Here is a 19,579-nt window from a genome sequence, read left to right on the forward strand (position 1 = left end):
GCATGCAAGGCCCGTTGCTCTTAATCTAGTTCCTATCACATCCGCCTCGCTGATTCGCCAGAGCACTGTTCGCCTCGTTCTACATGGGTCTAGCGATGGCAAGTACAGGGTAGCACCTGCAGCTATGATGTCTATTGCCTTTTGAACGCGCAAGTTTGCTGCCAGGTCCGTGGGACGGGCTGTGCAGGTATAAAATGGTTGAGGTCGTTCAATTGACGAGGTGGCACGGTGAGCTTGGAATTAGCTTTTTGAGCTGTTTGTCGTGTTGCTTGGGTTGAAATCATGGCTTCCCTTTTCAATGCCGTCGCGGGCCTCTCGCTGGCCTCAGTTGCGCTTTCCTCGCCAGTTGCACCTCACGTCCATGCGCGACAATACAATGCGACAAGTCCTTGTGCCCAAGTTGGCGCTGCGATTGCCGGCAAGAACATTACTGCAGGTACTGCCACTGTACCTGCTGAGCTTGCATGGGATTGTATCAACTCTGTCCCCTTCAACCAGAGCGCTGCTCTCGCCCTGGTAGACGGCGTTGTTCCTTACTTCAGATGGCAGAGTAACACGGTCTGGCTGAAGGACCCTCCAGCCGAGTATGCCGAGAAGGTGCAGCCACCAGTCGACATTTGGGGCGAGCTTGAGGAGATCAGAGCCAAGGTTACCTCTGGAGCGTATGAGAATGAGTACAAAGTAAGTTTCTGTCCATGATCTGATATCAAGAGTATGAGCTAATCCAGGATAGTTCGGATTTGAGCTCTACACTCTCTTGCAAAGCACCCACGATGGTCACTTTGTGTACGTCCCTGATGTTGTAGGCACAGTCTTCAACTTCGCCCGTCCAGTGCCGCTTGTATCTGTGTCCAGTGACGGAAAGGAGCTTCCTCAGCCTTATGTCTATGCGGACGTACTGGCCGAGTCACTCGGCAGCGCCACTTTCACACCCTCACCCATCACACATATTGATGGCGAGGATGCCAAAGACTTCCTGGAGAACTGGGCTCAGTATGGATCTCTCCAAGACCGAGATGCGTTGTACAACAACGTCTTCTACGAGCTCGCGACCGTGTCTCTTGGCCCTGTCGGATCTGGTATCGGTACCTTTGCAGGTTCTGGTCGTGGTCGCTGGATTTACCCAGGTCCCACTACCGAGCTTACATTCGAGAACGGTACCAGCCGTACTTACGACAACTTTGCTAAAGTCTTGATCCCATTCGATGGTATCACCGACGGAGAGAGCCTGTACAAGCTCTGGTTTACTGGCCCAACCCAAACTGAGGAGCCGACGCCTTCCAACTCGACCTCAGCCACCCCTACACCTTCCGCTACTACTTCGGCTACACCGGTGCCCACTATCCCCGCACCTGGATACCCACCACCAGTTTTCCGCGAAGCTCATAACTTAATTGGCGGTTACTTCCTCGAGGACGACTACTCCGATGTTGCTGTACTCTCCGTGCCATCTTTCGTCGGTATCGACGCACAGGAGGAATTCCAAGCTACTGCTGCCAACTTCCTCGCCGCGGCCAAGTCTGCCGGAAAGAAGAAGCTCGTTATTGATGTTTCTGCTAACGGAGGTGGAACCATTCTGCTCGGCTACGACTTGTACAAACTTCTTTTCCCACAAGACATCGACCACGCGGCTGCTGATCGTTACCGTGCTTTCGAGGCCACCGAGATTCTGAACCGCAAGTTCTCTGAAGCTGCTGAGGGTGTACCGCGCGTGCTCGACAGCCAGAACGAAACACTCGCTGAGCTGGTTGATGGTGTGGTTTCGTCTGTCTTCAACTACCGATCTGATCTTGATGTCAACAGCGAGAACTTCAAAAGCTGGCAGGACAAGTTTGGCCCTGGTCTGGAGCAAAAGGGCGACAATTTCACCAACCTCTTCCGGTGGAACCTCAGCGATACACTCATCCCACTAAACTCGGGCGGTATCTACGTCCACGGTTATGGTCCACTTTCAAACTACACCCAGGCTCCTTTCGCCGCCGAGGACATTGTCGTCGTTACCGATGGGTACTGCGCGTCAACCTGTACCATCTTCTCGGAACTCATGCGTCAACGCGCCGGCGTCAAGTATATCTCTCTCGGGGGTCGCCCACGTGAGGGTATCACCCAAGCCGTCGGTGGTGTCAAGGGAACGAACAACTTCCCCTGGACCTACATCCAATCTCTCGCCCAGTACACTGTCGAGGAGCTCTCTACACCCGAAGAGGGTGCTCAACTCAACAACACTGAACTAGGCGAGTACTATGACAATACAGTTTTCTACCGCTCTTCCAACAACGCTATCAACGTCAACTTCCGTGACGGCATCCGCGATGGAGATGAGACAAACACCCCTCTCCAATTCGTCTACGAGCCTTCTGACTGCCGTATTCTGTATACCAAAGCTATGACAGTTGATGTGACTGCTATCTGGAAGGCTGTGGCTGACTCGACCTGGGGTGGTGTAAGTCACTGTGTCGCTGGAGACCTTGGTGGTTATTCAACATCCCGCATGGCCAAACGTGAGCTGAGCGTGTCCGAGAGGGCGCACAGCAGGAGGATGCAGTCCTGGAGGAGAGACCTCAAGACGGCTGACTACCCGCTTGATGTCAGGACTGACCTCAGCGGAGTTAGCTTCGATGGAAACGGCATTATGTGGCCATAGATAACGAGCGGTATATGTACGGTGAACGTGGTCTAGCATTCATATGACGAATGAACGTTATGTTTCTAGCGTATCTAATACAAATTCTACAGTCTGCAACCGTCGTTCGTCAGCTTTCATAGAATTAGAGACATCATTGCGTGATGCTCGTAACGATGACAAGGCCTTGTCAGACTGTTGCATACATATCCAGTCTGACCGACTATATTCTTGGCAGCCAGCGTCCAACCAGAGAGTGGATCAGATCGACGAACAGCTCGAAGCGAAGAGATTGCAAGGACGTTCAGTCTGCTCGACGCAAGGTGCATCGATCGATCTCACCAAGAGCGTTGCGGCTCACGCGTCGGGATAAAAACTATCCGCAACAAAAATAACATGTTGTTTAGCATATGTACATTTGTTCTGGGAACGATGTCAATCCTTCGGGTTGTCATAGCTACCCGCTTGCTGTGCTCATTAGATAGTGTTCGCGGTGGTATTCTTTCTGCCGTTCCTTCTGTTCATCGCGCACAGAGCGCTTCGAGAAGAAAGCATATCCGAATGTCCGAGTAGCACGATCTCCAGCAGATTTCTCCGATGCAACGAAGGGAACGGACATGTGCTTTTTTACTCCGGTGTTACAGAAGAGAAAAGAAGAGAAAATTGCTAGCGTGGGGAACTGGACGTCGACATTGCAAGCTACATTGACAGAATCGATCGATCTTGCTGCACTACGCCATGAAGACACATCGTGTGTTTTTTCCCCGGGCAACGGAATAGGAGTCGGCGAAGTGGGTGGGTGACTGCAGGCTTTTTTCTTCCCCATAATACCTAGTCTTCCGGTATATCGCGATATGATGCTGCACGGCATCGAGCACACGCAACTGGCATGCCGTGTCCCGGTGTTTACTGCTGCCTTCCCGCAGCAACATGGTCCGTAGATGCCAGAAACAGGTGATCCTCAGGTGTCGAACCGATCGCACGCGACAGCGCGTGAGAGTAGCCCGCTATATAGCGCAGGATGCAAGGGCTTACGTCAAGCTACCCGGCAGGGTCTGAAGGGTCTAGATGCAGCGGAGCGGCCAGAAAGCAGGTTCTTTTGCAAGGTTTCATGGCGCAACGGTTATAGCGGAGTCAGTTTTTCTCCGTGTGCACGGATGGCATGTGTCGGCTAGCTCCCTTGCCTGACGAGGGGCTCTCGTCATCCTGGTTGGCTTTCGCAGCGTTCGATGCTTTTCGAAGCATTGCGCATTCCGCGGAAGAAGGAGAACGGGATGACACACGTTGGACGGGACGATCTGTCCTGATGATTTGCCCGTTATCGTCGATGCTCCCACAAGGAACCCGCGGGTGCGTTTCCCGCAGGCGACAGATCTACCCAGATGTTTACGTGGACCATCGCTCATGCCATGCTGATCCGATGCTGGTCCACAGAAAACAACGCGAGTCGCATATTCAGCCACAAAGGGCGTGACAGGAAAGTGCACGGTGGACGGGAGAAAGCTTGCAAACTGCATCATGCACGGGAGATCTTCGATGTCATGCCAGCATCGTCGATGCATGCCAGACGTTATGTGCAGCTAGTGCCGACGCTAAGATGAACAAGGCCGATGCGGCGTTGGATCGCGGGAACACGGGGTGTGTGACCTGATGGATATTCCTTGAAGCAAAGTAGCGCGATTGAGACAATGCGAAACGGCGTTCCGCTGGGTATGCGAAGAGATCATCACGATGATGTTCGCGCAGCGGGAAATAGGCAGGATGATGCTGGAAGGAAACCTCGCAGGCATCACTCCGCGCTCTCCATGGCCGATAAGTTGATAACTGATACTGATAACGAACCTTATTGCCGGACCAAAGACGACGCAGCCACACGCATGTGTCAAACAGTCCAGGAACCTTGGGTCAGTAAACTTCAGAGCTCACCCAGCCAACAGAATCCAGCGGCCTTCGACCCGATTTACCCCGTAAAACGGTTCTTTTGCATGCGCGTTCACGATCTCTCGATCCTCAAGGCATGGCTCTGGGCCCCCCCACGTATTCTTTTCTCCTGATTAATGTACGACGAAACCACCAGGCGACCACTTGAGAAGAAAGCAGACGCTATCAATCGGTCAATTACAAACTCTCCGTGCATCACCCGTCTGGCGCGCCATCGACCGCCGATGGCATTTCCAACAAAACCCATACCCACAATTACAGCCATGGCGATCAGCGTGCCCTGCATCGTGCCTGGCGCATGGCATCGAGCGATGTCATCCCGCCCCTTCGACTCCCCTACTGCAAATAGAATAGTGCTGACGCGGAAAAAGAGGAGACCGGTAGATCCCCAGAAAGATCCGATGTGGACATTGCAAAATCGCATGTCGACTGAGTAAGTCATCCACACGCCTGGATGACAGCGGGGGGTCGTGCGCCGCAGAGGACAGGTTGGAAAGGGACAAGTGGATCCTGAGGCTGCACCCTGACTCTGCGCAATGTTTGGCTTTTGCTAGCATGTGCGACAATACGAAAGATGGGTGTTTTACATGGAGGTTATTGTTATCCGCGTTGAGTAGTAAATTCCTAACACAGGAGGTCACAAGACCGCGCGCTCGACGGACGAGGTTCAGATTAACAGTTCACGCTATACGTGATTGGGAACTAGCAAACAACGAACAGTGTGCACGCGGGGTTTTGCATTTTCCGAAGATCATCGGATCGTACTGCGCAGTTCACTGTATATTGAGAGAGCCTTGGCGAGCATGAAAACGTGCCGTAAACAGCTTAGGGCTATGTTGGTTAGAAGACTTAGTCCGGAAGGTCGAGGGGAAACTGAAGCGGCAAATAAACGATCACGATGCATAGCGTGGAATGTTGTGGGTGCGAAAAATCGTATTTGCTATTAGCGCATTGCGCGACTGATGCTAGGATATTGTACAAATGGGGTATCATATGCTCAAATCGCCGTGCAGGCCAGCTGTTGCAGCGTGGTAACCTAAAGGCCAGCTTCATGATCACCTCCTCATAGTGCGATTGACTATGCCAGTTGTTGGCCGATGTCCTCGAGACGTCGGCAATTCGGACAAGGCGAACAGTGCGCCCATGGGCGTCTTCAGCGAGATGTGCCAAAGGGCAATCTTGCAAGTACATTTCCCCGTGGCTCCTGTGGAGCTCTCGGCCGCGGCGTGAAAGCAAAACGGCGATAGAGGCGAGGGGTGACAGCGGATGTCTATGTATGCGTGTAATGTTTTGGGCGACGGGAGTGGTTGTCGGTAGTCGCGGTTATTGGCTAGGCAATAAAAGTGTAGAGAGAGTAGATAGGAGGCTGGGTGGTGGGTTTCAGCCAGCGCTGTAGCCGGTCATCCGTGCGCAGTGGCTGCAGTAGTAGCGGTTGGTGCCGATCTGGTACATGTTCGCCAGGCACTCGCGGCGACAGCGGCAGCAGGAGAGAGTTGAGGGGGAGCCAAGACCCATGCTGGAGGTGGAGCTGTTTGAGCTGGAAGACGAGGTGCTCGAGGTGCGCTGTTGCTGGATGGGCTCAGGGGACGGGCGGTGGGCAGCCTGGGTTTGCAGCTGTAGCAGACGCGATGCGTCTGAAGGGCTCGTCATGTAGAGAGGTGGTGCTGGGCGGAAGGCCAGCAGCGGATGGGTGGGGTCCGAGGGAGTGTAGGGTTGGTAGTCGGAGATGGGGCTGTGAGAGGGAGTCTCGAGAGAGAAGTGGATGGCCGGCAGGATGCTGAAGTAGCAGGAAGGAGCAGTGGGGAGAGATTCGGGTGTTAGGTGATCTACGCTCATGGTAGGGCTTGTAGGTGACTTTGAGTAGGATGACCGGGTGTCTGAATCACTGCTGGGTATGTGGAATCGCCGTCGCCTATATGCTCGTACGGCCATCGAGCGATGCAAGATCGGCCAGTTGCAGGCCCTTTGCTGGGCGGGGCAGTGCGCCGGGCTGATTGGCGCATAGCTTGGGCCGTGGACGTGAGTTCAATCACCCAAGACGCTGGGTCCGAAGGCTTTGCAGGCCTTGCCCCAGCTGAGACAGTCAGTTTGCGATCGGCCACTGGGTCCCGATCGTGGCTGCCCTTGCCCCCGCACACGAGCCAATCCTGCCCGCCCACAGCATAGCGACCGGCGTCCATCGCGATCACACTGATAATTAACATTCTCATCGCTCGATGGAATCGCATAGCTGCAACATGGCATTTTTACCTCTTGCACTTGCCTTTGCCTTTGCCGTTGCATGAGCTCACAGGAGGTGCCTACTGCCTGCCGAGCCTCGCACGCGTCGTCACCGGCGCTGACTGTGTGCGTGTCGCCTAGCAACAGCTCCTGCCCTGCACAGCCTCTCTTTCCGTTGCAATCACTGTTTGTGACTGTGTCGTGTCACGTGTCCACCCGCCAGCCTCCCCGGAGCTCGCGACCTCCTGCCTTGCATGCATCATCATCCGGCTGCCGAGCACCGGCTTCGTTACCTATCCATCACCATGCCATCACGATCCCTTCACGCCCCTCATCCAACAACCACCCCAATGCGGCAGTTTCTGCAATAATCCGTTGAAAGTAGCTCTTGACCGCGGACTTTGCAACCGCAATCCTCGCAGCCTGTTGCTGCCCATCGTCGATGTCAAGCGGGCCGAACCGTTGGGCTGGCGGTCTAGATCAAGGCCATGAACCCCCCATTAACCTGGGGGAACCACTGCGCCAACTTCATAGGACCCTGTAACCTTTGATACTGACTTCCAGAGCCCTGCAGCCACGACAATGAAACGCTGCTGTTGCAAACTCTACTAATAAACTCTTCTGTTCTCGTCTCGACTACAGCACCCTCTGGCCAGGCTAATCTACCTTTTCGCAAACGACGACGACGCACGCCGATGCACAACAACGCAAACAATGTGCTCGTCACACGAGAATCGCCGGAGAGATACACTCCCGTTTCAAAAGTCTACAATCACAGTGCGGCACCGCTGACTCCGTCCAACAAGCGCTTACGTTGCGTTCCGGAGAGTTCCATCATCCCCAGCGCCAGCATACAGTCGTGGACCTGCATAGATGTGCTACCATCTTCCGGCCCAGGTAACAGCAAACGCTCTCGGTAAACATTGCGAAGACAAGAGCCGGATTCGCTGCATCTTACACAACGCACCAGCCCTGCATTACACCGTTGTGCACACAAGATCCCGCCGGGGGCGGTCTAGAACCAGATGGCCGTATCTGAACGACACCCAAAGAGTCCAGGCCGCGACCACGTTGCACCCGGTGACTAGATAATCGCCACCCCAATTGTGGGCCAAAGAGTCGAAGATTCTGATGGACCTTTTTTTCTTTTAGAGATTGGGGCGGCCGGGTTTGGTGAGGGCTTATCGTGCAAAAGAAACGTGGTTCTTCTGAACTTGGTCTAGTCCGCTAATACTATGGTTCTGTAGAGAACCAGCCAGTTACACAACCCGGAGCTCCACCGTCGGTATAGTCAGCTGAGCTGCCTGGTCAGTGTGCGTTCCGGGCCTCCATTCAGGCAGCAGCAAAGCCTCGGGCAACGGAGTTACCGACGTGTACCGCATAAAGCAGGGCCACGTATATGATCAGGGCCAGGCTACCATCGCCGACAAAGAGAACCGATTTCTCAACACATGGAAGAAAAAAGCAACACATTCTCATGGCCCTGCTCGCTCGACGCTGCGCGACGGACACTGAGCTTCGAAGCCAGACACAGCCGTCAGTACCCTAACGTGACAAATGGCGTCTTTCAAGCGCATAAGAAAGGTTCTCTGGGTATGAAATACCGAGTGATTTGCGGGTTTGCGCAGAAAACATCGGTCGTAGCCATGACCCCGCGCGTGTACTAGTGATCAACTTGATATGGGACCCAGAATTGAAAACCTGCTCAGATCGATCGTGTTCGATTCCAAGACACACTCGTACGAGAAATCAGGCATAGCTCCTGCAAGTCGTATTGGCTTAGTAGTACTATAACAATTCGAAGCAAGTGGCCAAAATGACCTTAAGAAGGAGTTCGGCTATGCTAAACTGTGCTCTGAAGCATATCCTACAGCGTTCAATAGCGCTCTTGACACGAAATAGCGCGAACACCTCCAGGTGCTTTGCTAGATCTACCTAAGAAAGATCAGCTTTTTGGCATCCATAGGTTTGTCCTACAACATCCGATTGCAGGCCTAGAATATGGAGAAGTGCAGAATCGATTTAGCAGTTACTAGAACAGTCAATTCCACGATTGCAGCTGGCTCAACGAAGGTTGAATGCGACGTCAAGATGGTAAACTTCTTGTTTCGAGACGGGCGCGCAGCTGATACATACGCGGGTGATTTATCCACATCTGGATCAGCACTTATGGTTCTGTTGCCGTCCAGACAACGTCATTGGTCACTTTGATAGCGACGGTCATGTGCAGTGCACGCAGGCTGAATGTGCGTGAACACATAACTACTGTGGATATCGTTCCTTTTCTTCGTCAATAACCCTCTGATACCATGTCCTGATGCCATGCACCATTCCTCAGCATGGCGCAGACTCCAGGCCAGACGAGCAAGGTGACATCTGCGTTGGAGCTGCACGGTTGGCTCAAAATGGACGCGGTATCGAGGCCCGATCGCCCATGAGAATGATCCCATAGGCAGCCTTAGCCGCCATCCGTCCATTTCGTCCTGCGCAATTTTTTACAAAGGTCGCACCGTCGCGCAAAAGCTGCTCACGTCACTATCGTGGCAATCGTCACCGGCCCGCTGTCGAACGAAACAACGGCACATCGCTAGGGAGCCCCACCTCTCCGAACCCCTCCATCGCGCTCCTACAATCTTCACCACACCTACCAAGTACACACATCAACACCATGGGCAAGCCTCCGAACCTATACGCTTTTCAAAGCGCTGCTGAGCTCGCCCCGAGCCTGCGCACTTACGTTCTCGACGCCCAAAACGCTGCGCTCGAGCGCCACCAAGTTTTCCGTGTTGCCGTCTCCGGCGGCTCCCTGCCCAAGACGCTTGCGCAAGCGCTTCTCAAGGAAACCAATGGCGAGGGAAAGGTACAATTCGACAAGTGGGAGATATTCTACGCCGACGAGCGCGCCGTGCCCCTTGATCATGAGGACAGCAACCACAGGCTGGTCAAGGAGGAGCTTCTCGACAAGATACCGTCTGAGTTGGGAACGCCCAAGGTGTACCCAATCGACGTCAAGTACCTCGATGACGTACAAGAGCTGGCGGACCAGTACGAAAAGACGCTCGTCAGTGTCTTCGCTGCGCGCGATAGCGTAAAGCTGCCACTATTCGACCTGCTCCTGCTTGGCTGCGGACCGGACGGGCACACGTGCAGTCTGTTTCCCGGCTCTGATCTCCTGCGCGAATCCGAGGCGTGGGTACTTTCCATCTCCGACTCTCCAAAGCCACCCCCGAAGCGCATTACCATCTCCCTTCCTGTCGCGCAACACGGACTTAAGATTGGCTTTGTTGCAACTGGCGGGGGAAAGAAGGACATTATGCGTCAAATTTTCGATACCGACGAGGGTCAACAACTACCATGCGGTCTGGTGAACCACAAGGGTGGAGACCGAGTTAGCTGGTTTGTCGACTATGCTGCTATCGAGGGTGTGTCTTTCCCAGCGCGCCGCGGTAGCTTGTGAGGACATTGGAGAGAGAGTAGCAATTCTGCCCTTCGATCATTTGCGCTTTCGTGTTGAATGGAATTACAAAGCCATTTCTCCAAGTATGCATTGGGTCACTCACTCAGCTTAGATACACTAGATAACGAACTCTGACGACATTCCTCTTTCCATATTGTGCCAGACTTGCTCTTGCCATATGTCAGGGTTCTAGCCATATGTGGTGTTAGCGCAATGGTCCGCGCTCATGGCGGGAAGTAAACACCCGATGTTTTGTGTGTTTGTGCATACCTAACAACACCAAACCAAGCTACCAACGCGCGTCTACAATCGAGCCGCGACCTGCATCAAAGATGAACGCAAAGCCACGCTCGCAGATAGGTAGGATCGGCCATGCGCCGGCACGAACCCGGGTAAGCCTAGCCTCCATACTGTTGCAGGCAACGTCTAACAGAAGGTAGACCGCTACATCTGTCACTCCAGCTGAGAACGATCAACAAGTAGCAAGACAGGGCACGAGTACTATCGTGCGTCCTTCACCGAGTAAACTACCGTCGTTCCAAGGTGACACGGAGACTCGTCGTAGCTTACTGTGGGTGACCCTAGGCACACGATGTTTCCGGCTTCACTAACCATCTCCCAACCCAGTCCCCAACCTGGTCAACATAGATACAATACTCGGTCGAGTATACTCCCAGAAGTGTCTGATCAAGATGCTGGCTCTGAAGATACAGGAGACAACTTACATGAGTCGCAAGATCAACCCGAAGCTGCATCAACAACACAAGAAATCCAGGCCCCTATTGCAGTACCGGGACGTCTTCGACCCCGATCAATGTATCAGACTGGCACTCCATCATCTCAGCGCACCGAAAACACGGAAAAAACGAGTGCTGCTCGTTCTATGCGACCCCCAACTTCAGTAAGCAAGCTTGCGGGGCCACAGGCAGGACTGAGCCGATCGCAATCTTTGCGAAAACCAGCTGCTACATCACAACCAGCTCATCCATCAGGTCTTTCCGGTCATTCTCGGACGCAATCGACGAGTACCATATCAGCTCCACGACAGAACGTTGCTAGGTCAAATACAGTTTCCGAACGACCAAAGTCGCTACAGATAGCACCAAGTCGTACCACCAAGACCAACAGCACAACCTCAGATGCGCTCCCTGGTGCCACCAGGACATCGATACGTAGCACCGGTATTAGTCGCACTGCCAGTACTCGGACCAAACCAGCAACATCAAGTAGTCTACTAAGTAGCGGTCCTACGCCCAGGGCGGAAGAGCCTCTTGCAACACAGTCAAGACGTAAAGAAGCTGGGCCAGAAGAGCCGAAAAAGACTAATCGACCAGCTTTCAGCACGCTTCAACAGCACTTTACACCGCGAAAGGTAGGGAAGGCCCCAACTGCCACTTTTATCAACCCTGCGCCCCAAGCGCCATCGTACTCGCTTTCATCAGAGACAGTCAGTCTTCAATCAGAGCTACTTCAACTTCACCTCCTGCACGAATCGTCGGTGCAGGTGTGCAGACGCTGGGAGATCAGCGCGAAGCATAGCTTGCACACAAAGTTTGAAGAAGTGGCTAGCTTATATGGAGTCATGTTAGAGAATGAACGTGCAGCACAGGAGCAGAAGAATCTTCAGTCTTTGTTAGAGTGGAGCACTGGCGGCTCATCTCTAGGAATTGTTGAGCACATACAGATTCTCTCGGAGCCTCTTCACGAACTGCCGTCATTGGTCGAATCCGGTGGTCGACTGCAACGTCTAGTGGGTGAATTCGAACACTGGCTTCTTTGGGTCCAGGATGTTCGGTCCGCTCGACAAGACCATGGTAGAGCCAAGACGGCGTTTGGTACGATTGAAGGTCTTGGGGATGCGTGGAAAGTCGAAAACGCCACGCTATCTCGAAAATTGACTGCCCTCGCCCGTGACCTGAACAGATTAGCTTCACCAACACCCGGATCAAGCATAGCATGCATAATCGAAGCATGCACATCAATCCTACACGGGGTCTTGGATGAGTTGCAAATAATGCAAAAAATTGAGACTGAAGTGGTGTCAAGGGAGAAAGACTGGGTCGAGAATCGGCTTCGAGTGATTGCGCAGGATGTCGCGACACAGTGGGTGGATGCTGATGGACAGAATGCTGCTTGGCGGATGTGAAACAAGAAAGTTGCCAGAGCAGACTTGGAAGCACGGCACTTGGCGTTGACGCAGCGACAAAAGATTGTTGGATTCCTGTCTGGGTGAGCTAGACATACTGTGTACGTCAACATGGGTTGCGTATAGCAGTACACATCGACATACGCTCCGAGGACTCTACTTTGGTCTGAACACTACGACATTTCCGCAACCGGCCTCTTCATTAGTATGATACGAGGTTCTCTATAGCCTCTGCTCAAGTCTTCATTCATGTCGGCCTTTTCTACTTTCTAAATTCCAATAAGTTGCCCTGTGGAACTGCAAGCGCATGACGATCACACGACATGAGATATGTCCAGTCTAGCTTCCGCAGATGGTGTGACAGCGAGCTTCACACGGTCTGTGCTGACTGACCACGCTAATCTCGGATGAGTTCCGCTCACTATTACCAATAATCAACTATCCGTCTTACTCAGCCTCCATCCTCCCACATGATTCCCCTATTACTGGCTGTAAGTCGCCCATGCCAATTCTTCGCGAAGGTCCCTGGCTTCCCGTCCACGGATCGGCATTTCGGCTCCGACGCCGCCATCGAAGTACGGCATCAACCCGCGCCTGACGTTACCAGAGCATTGATAGTACGTCTTCCTGTTGGTTCCTTAGCTTGCAACTTGACTTCCACTTGGCATGACCATCAAGCACGAAGAGGCGTCAATGTAGCAATGGCGCTGACTGACTGTTGGTACTACCAACGGAGTATTTCGTATGCATTGACATACTACATTGCTGACCTTCGGCCTCTTTAATACGCCTCTTTTCAAAGACCCACCGGATACTTCGTGGGCATTACGCCTGCTTGTCCACCCGTTTTTTGTCTCAGAAGCCGAACCACTGGAAGCAAGATCTTGAAATCACGGCAGATTTCAAAGTGATCAAGCTCACGAATGGTACCCAGCGCCAGTTCGTATTACGTCTGTCGCTTTCTCTGGCTGCTGAGTATGTCCTCTAGGACACACGATTCGAGTACTCATTAAAAACACTGCTAATACAACAGTCCACGGTTCCGAATGGCGGACATCAACGTCGGCACTCGGTCTTTAAAGTCAAACTTCACCTATGGACTCTCGCACGAACAGGAAACGACCTTGGGAGGATGGAAACGCCATTGATGTGCAGCCCAAGCGCGCCGGCCCGAATGTTACAGCCTTCATCAATCAGCACCCATCCCCGCTCCCGCCACGAGCCGGCCACTATACTCACGGCGATTACGTCCTGGACCAACAAAGATTGCTGCCGCGCCCTGTTTCGTCCGGAAACACGTTAGCAGAGCTTGTAATTTCGAATTGTACGCAGCAATTGCCGTCCGTACGGGCAGTCGTGTCGCTAGGCATACTGAAACCCAGAGCCCGGTCTTTCTACGATGTTTTCCAACACCGGCATAGGAAAATCCCGCCATCGAGTCACGCAGGTATGACAACTCTCTTAGCTTTGGTCTATCTGGCGCGTTAAGCGGAAGCGCGGTGCCCGACATACAGCCGGCGCATGATGCTCCCATTTCATTGGTGTGCGGGAATGCCAATACTCACTTTCCAAGACAGTCTTCGTAACTGAGCCGATTACAGAAGATCCTTCAGTTCATTGCCGAGATACTGAACGGGTCAGTCTCCCGCATAGCGGTTTGGACTTGCGTCTCGGTCACGGGCCTGAGCTGGCGCATGCAGCAGGGACAATTACTTGCTGCTCACCGGACTGCCAGGAACAAGCATGTACAGACTCGTGCTCATCACCCCAAAAGGTTGCCGCGGACTTGGGAAGGCTGGCCAATAGAGTCCGAAAGTTGACGCGTATAGAGCATGACCTACCCACTTCAGTAAGTTGTTCGTTCTATCTAGCTCTCCTTTTACCGCTGGGTTTTAGCACCCGCCTCCTCTATCTACAAGGCCAAAGCTGATATGTTCTAATAGCCGCCTGGAACTGAACGTCCTCGGAGTGAAGAGCCACTGCAACGGGCGCTTCGCTCATTGCATGAGGGTGGTTTTCGACCGCAAAGGCACATAGAGCACCGATCGTCGCATCACCCAAGATCACCGTCGCCACCTTACAACGCTTCCAACATGAGAAGAGCCAGAGACTACCTAGAGGGCCATGAAGAACAATCATCATCATCTAGGCAACATTCGACGCCCCACGGATATGGCGAATTTAGTAGTCCCCGGACAACGTCGTACGGGGGGAACTCCTCACAAAACACCACGCTGTCTTCAGGGCCGACACATCTGCCTCCACAATCCCCGATGCAGGTAGCGAAATCTGCGTCCTCGATTATTCTACCTTCTCCGGCTTCACTTAAATTTCCTGGTTCGCAAAGCCTCCCACCAATGTCACCACCTACAACGTCGCAGACATCGATACAAAATGCGGACTTGCAGGACCTCCAACATCAGGTCAGTGTCAAGACGTTCGAATTTCAGACTCTGCAGCGCGAGTACGACGCTTTGCTCCAGAATCTCGAGAGACAGAAGACTAAATGCGTCACGTTCGAGAAGAAGCTTGAAGTTAGCGGTATAGAGATAAATAGCCTGAAAGAAGAGAAAGAAAGGCTGCTTGCGCAAATTTTGACAGTCGAAGGTCAGATCGAAGAGCTACAGCAGAGTAGGGACGAGGCTCGGCGGCAGTTGGTTGCTAATGGAGCACAATACGTGCGGATCATGGACATGGCAAACCGGCTCCAGTCACAAAGTGCCGAGGCCAAAAAGATATGGGAGCTGGAGAAGGCAGGGCTTGAACAAAGGATTCGGTTACTAGAAGAAGCGATGGTGGCAGGTACCCCGAAGCCTACCCCGACAGTAGTCGCGGAACAGCAACCTGGTATCAATTCAGTCCCGTCGTCTGTCGACTCGACAGATACCATGATCACCCCAATCCCATCGCAGACAGAGATTATCAATGTCCTCCGTTCCGAAATCAGTCGTCTCCGCTCCAGGACACATACACTCGAGTCGACAGTGCAGAACATGCGACGCGAAAGCTTTTCTATCCAGACAGCGGCACGAAAAATACTTGATTCAGGCGACAAAATAGAGAACATTGCAAAAGAAGTAGTGGGTGAAGATGAATGAGAATTTCTTGTATGTACGACAGGCACTCACGTCACAGAACTGGGAACGTGTGGTGGTCATATTGCTCGTTGGGATTCTCTCCAGTCTAAAAGTCGGGACAAGGTTTTGTGAAAAAAAGAATAGACGTGGATTTGGATTTCTCTTACTTATACCCTAGTGAAGCGCATCAGATGAAAATGAGGTCGGTGTTTATGGATATGCACATATCTCAAGTATGCTAGAGTTAGGAATGTCATCATGTATTGCTCTGGATGTTATGTGATAGTGGTGCTATGCCTTCGCATTCAGTTGTATCTTGGTAACACTGCCATCCACTTCCTCAATTTTTTCAACAAGAATCACCGAGGATGCCATCTAAACACTGCAGAGTATGCTAGGATCTGGTCGAAAGCTAAGACCTATCTCACTATCAATGGCCCGGAATCTCCGGTTGGTTAGATCGTATCGACCGGTCGATACGCAATTGGGCCACTTCAGGGCTGATGCATCCCCTTGCTGTTAGTGTAGAGCCTGTGTTAGCGGTTTGCTGCTGACGATGATCGCCACCGCTTTGTGTGGCCTGTTGTCCATCACGACGGGAAAGTTGCCAACCCGGGTAGCTAAGTGCGCTCCTTGTGGCATACAACGCAGCTCTTTCTAAAAGCTTGATCATCTCCTCATTGATACAACGCTATTTTGTAGGTTCAGAAACTGCTGTGCAGTGGGAAGGGAGTTGGAGCATGCTCTACTGGCAGTCTAGTACTAGCGGTCTAGTGTCTGTGTCTTCTTCTTTGCTGAGCTGTTGAGGCATCGTATTTGATTGCTAAGCTTTACGTAGGAACGACTATACGAAGTGACCTATGAGCGTTGCGGGCATCAGGTTAGACTACACCAGTGTCCCTAACATCACTCTCGCTTCTATTTGTGACGGCTAGGTAATACAAATCCCCGTCGTATTCTCGTCTCCACACGCAGTTGCATCGGTCGCTTCTCGCCAACCCTTTCCATGATCGTGCATTTTGGGTATCTGTAGTAATTTGCACTCATGCCTGGACTGCTTCCTTCTGTTTCCTGGCCTCTTCCTCCTCTGGTGTCCTAGTAATGAGTTGCAGCGCATGGATACCGCCTTCTTTGGCCAGTTCTTCCTTCATCAAGGAGTTGATCATGCGGTGGCGTGCAAGTTGCATCTTGCCTTTGAACTCTGGTGAGGTGATGAAAACGCTATGCGTGTTAGGATCGTGGCTTCACAAGGTGTAAAAGCGTGAACCTATAATTACCGGAAGTGCGTCTCTCTGCTGGTGACTCCTTGCATGGCTTTGTGATGCGCATGCTTATGTGAGTCATTAAAGATCTCGAGCGAAGTTGGCTTCAAAGCTTCTGTAATCTTATGAATGTCAGAAAGCACTTTCGAACACTCGACTGACGTGTCGCGTATTTGATGTCTGACATACTTTGGTCCGCAGAGCATCTTCCATTGGGGTCATGGACTGAGCCATGGCTGACATGAAACGCCTTGCAGCGAGGCCGGTACTTGGAATGAACATCCACGAGAGTATCTCCTAGTCGAGCGGTCCGTCAAGAAGAACCAATGAGAATACTGGAGCGTAGTGGTGGAAGTTTTGGGTTGTGTCGGCCCCAGAATTCATGCCGAGGCACGCGCCAAGGCGAAATCGGAAGGCGTCGCGTCATGATTCCGAAAGTTTGATGCGCGGTCAGACGAGCCATTGCAGCCATTGAAGCCATGCAACGACCAGATGACCGTGTATGAGTCTTGATTGACGACTATAAGAGCATGTGTAATTCTCCAAGCAGCCCTTGAGAAGGCCATTCTGGTGCTTCGGGCCGGAATTCAAGTGATATCATCAACATGACTCGGCCCTGAACACAGCACATCTCCCACCGATTTGCCGTACTCCGAAGGCTCGAAACCTGCATCAATTGCGCTGATCCGGGACATCTCTCTGCCGCGATGTGGGCGCGTAATCTCTTCGCTCGCACCCTCACACGACACAAAATATCCTTGTCGACATACACCAGCCATTGCTGCCAACCTTTCGCACACACTCCCTTGTATACCGTGAGAATGGCATCCACGCTACCCCGCCTACCCGTCTTCGAAGCCATCAAGAAACACGATGCGCAGAGCACCGCTGTAGTCCACTCTTTGTCTGGGCGATCCTTCACGTACGGGGAGCTTGTAAACGATGTCGCTGCTGCAAAGGACAAGCTGCAACGGAATTGCGGTGGGCAGAGCGCAGAGGGCCAACGGATATCCTTTCTGGTGGAAAACGGATACGACTATGTAGGTGCGCATTCCTCTAGCCTTTTGTGCGGCGACGACGACGAGGAGCAGAAGAAGCTAATGTGCACATAGTGACGCTGCTGTCCATCCTGGCCGCACACGCCATCGCCGTACCGCTATCGCCAACCTTCCCAGCTCACGAGTTGCGCTACATCATCGATCAGAGCGAGTCGCTCATGCTTCTCTCGTCTGAGAAGTTCCAAAGCCAAGCCGACGATGTGCTCAAAGAGGGCATGGAGACCAAGCCCATCAATTACAAGCAGGAGAAGATAATGATGGGCAAGACCGACGACTATGTCACGCTCGAGGAACCCACAAGTGACAAGGGCGGCATGATGCTCTACACATCTGGCACAACAAACAGACCGAAAGGCGTTCTGCTGCCTCAGGACGTCTTGACGGCTCAGTCGCGATCGCTGCTGGAAGCGTGGAACTACAGCAAAGAGGACGTGCTGTTACATGTACTTCCCTTGCATCACATCCACGGCACCGTTAACGCGCTGCTTACGCCCCTCTTCGCTGGTAGCACTATCGAGTTCCAGTTTCCCTTTAACGCAACCGCTGTCTGGGATCGCCTGGCAGCTCCCTTCCTGCCGAATCCCGACCCAGCCAAGAAGCCCATTACCTTCCTTACCGTCGTCCCAACCATATATACGCGCCTGCTCGCATCGCATCCTACTCTCTCGCCCCAACTCCAAGCCGCGACCAAGACCGCCCTCCATCCGTCCAACATGCGTCTAAACATCTCAGGGTCCGCTGCCCTACCTACGCCGGTCAAGTCTGCATGGACGGAGCTCAGCGGAGGCAACGTGCTGCTAGAGCGATATGGCATGACGGAAGTAGGTATGGCGCTTTCGTGTGGACTAGATTTCACAGATCGCGTCGACGGCTCTGTAGGCTGGCCGCTTCCTTCAGTGCAAGCGCGTTTGGTAGACACCGAGACTGGCGAGATTATACAAGTGGGTGAAGAAGTCGATCCTGTGACAGAACGTGAACGCCAGGGTGAAATTCAACTGCGCGGTCCGACCATCTTCAGAGAGTACTGGAAGAACCCCGAAGCCACGTCTAAAGAGTTCACAGAGGACGCGGACGGACAAGGCAAATGGTTCAAGACTGGCGACGTCGCTGTCCGGAGGAATGTTGGCGGAGCAGGCAAGAGCGACCAAGCCTGGGCTAAAGGCCCTCTCTACTTTATACATGGACGTAAATCAGCGGACATCATCAAGACTGGTGGCGAGAAGGTTTCTGCCTTGGAAATCGAACGCGAGATGCTTTCCCTTCCCCAAGTCGACGAAGTTGCCGTCGTTGGCCTCCCATCAGAGGCTTGGGGTCAGAAAGTTGCTGCAGTAGTAGTGCTTTCTGAGCAAGGCAAGACCGCCGGCAAGGGCGGCAAAGCGTGGTCTGCATTGGATATGAGGCGGGCGCTGAAGGAAATACTCGCGAATTACAAAATCCCGCAAGAGATGAAGGTTGTGGACACGATCCCAAGGAACGCGATGGGCAAGATTAATAAGAAACAGCTTGTCAAGCAAATCTGGGGTGAGGCTTTGGAGGGAACGAAAGAGAACGGTGCGGTGCAGGTACCTAATGGAAGTGTATAGTTATGTGTATGTAGTAATTATGTGACATCTTCAACCACCACAAAACCGTCTAATCAGTTGAACGTTAATTGCACCATTATGCGCAAGATGGGTTGACACAATTGAATGTTCTTATGTATTTTCCATTCGCTCTGTAGCTGCATACTATGACGCTTGCCACTAACTATGACGCTGCGCGTGGCTAGTGCCCAGCTGCAGGCTCAAATCGTGAA

General features: G+C 52.7%; 7 protein-coding genes across 7 annotated transcripts; 5 read left to right on the forward strand and 2 right to left on the reverse strand.

Annotated features, from left to right (window-relative positions):
* Window positions 1-282: 282 nt before the first annotated feature.
* Window positions 283-2,644, forward strand: AA0111_g7233 (hypothetical protein; the record flags this gene model as incomplete). The annotated part of the gene is made up of 2 exons (XM_028653545.1): window positions 283-681; window positions 734-2,644. 2 exons carry the CDS (start codon window positions 283-285, stop codon window positions 2,642-2,644), a joined length of 2,310 nt encoding a protein of 769 aa, XP_028505093.1.
* A 3,300-nt stretch (window positions 2,645-5,944) lies between these two features.
* AA0111_g7234 (hypothetical protein) lies at window positions 5,945-6,400 on the reverse strand (the record flags this gene model as incomplete). Its single annotated transcript, XM_028653546.1, has 1 exon — window positions 5,945-6,400. One exon carries the CDS (start codon window positions 6,398-6,400, stop codon window positions 5,945-5,947), a length of 456 nt encoding a protein of 151 aa, XP_028505094.1.
* A 3,052-nt stretch (window positions 6,401-9,452) lies between these two features.
* AA0111_g7235 (hypothetical protein) lies at window positions 9,453-10,241 on the forward strand (the record flags this gene model as incomplete). The annotated part of the gene is made up of 1 exon (XM_028653547.1): window positions 9,453-10,241. One exon carries the CDS (start codon window positions 9,453-9,455, stop codon window positions 10,239-10,241), a length of 789 nt encoding a protein of 262 aa, XP_028505095.1.
* A 592-nt stretch (window positions 10,242-10,833) lies between these two features.
* Window positions 10,834-12,387, forward strand: AA0111_g7236 (hypothetical protein; the record flags this gene model as incomplete). The annotated part of the gene is made up of 1 exon (XM_028653548.1): window positions 10,834-12,387. One exon carries the CDS (start codon window positions 10,834-10,836, stop codon window positions 12,385-12,387), a length of 1,554 nt encoding a protein of 517 aa, XP_028505096.1.
* Window positions 12,388-14,744: 2,357 nt separating this feature from the next.
* On the forward strand, window positions 14,745-15,485 carry AA0111_g7237 (hypothetical protein; the record flags this gene model as incomplete). The annotated part of the gene is made up of 1 exon (XM_028653549.1): window positions 14,745-15,485. One exon carries the CDS (start codon window positions 14,745-14,747, stop codon window positions 15,483-15,485), a length of 741 nt encoding a protein of 246 aa, XP_028505097.1.
* Window positions 15,486-16,507: 1,022 nt separating this feature from the next.
* AA0111_g7238 (hypothetical protein) lies at window positions 16,508-16,960 on the reverse strand (the record flags this gene model as incomplete). Its single annotated transcript, XM_028653550.1, has 3 exons — window positions 16,508-16,685; window positions 16,742-16,848; window positions 16,916-16,960. 3 exons carry the CDS (start codon window positions 16,958-16,960, stop codon window positions 16,508-16,510), a joined length of 330 nt encoding a protein of 109 aa, XP_028505259.1.
* Window positions 16,961-17,547: 587 nt separating this feature from the next.
* On the forward strand, window positions 17,548-19,367 carry AA0111_g7239 (Acyl-CoA synthetase family member 3; the record flags this gene model as incomplete). The annotated part of the gene is made up of 2 exons (XM_028653551.1): window positions 17,548-17,770; window positions 17,839-19,367. 2 exons carry the CDS (start codon window positions 17,548-17,550, stop codon window positions 19,365-19,367), a joined length of 1,752 nt encoding a protein of 583 aa, XP_028505260.1.
* Window positions 19,368-19,579: the final 212 nt, after the last annotated feature.

The sequence above is a fragment of the Alternaria arborescens genome (genome assembly GCF_004154835.1).
Source record: "Alternaria arborescens strain FERA 675 chromosome Unknown contig_16, whole genome shotgun sequence".
In the NCBI taxonomy this organism is placed as follows: domain Eukaryota; kingdom Fungi; phylum Ascomycota; class Dothideomycetes; order Pleosporales; family Pleosporaceae; genus Alternaria; species Alternaria arborescens.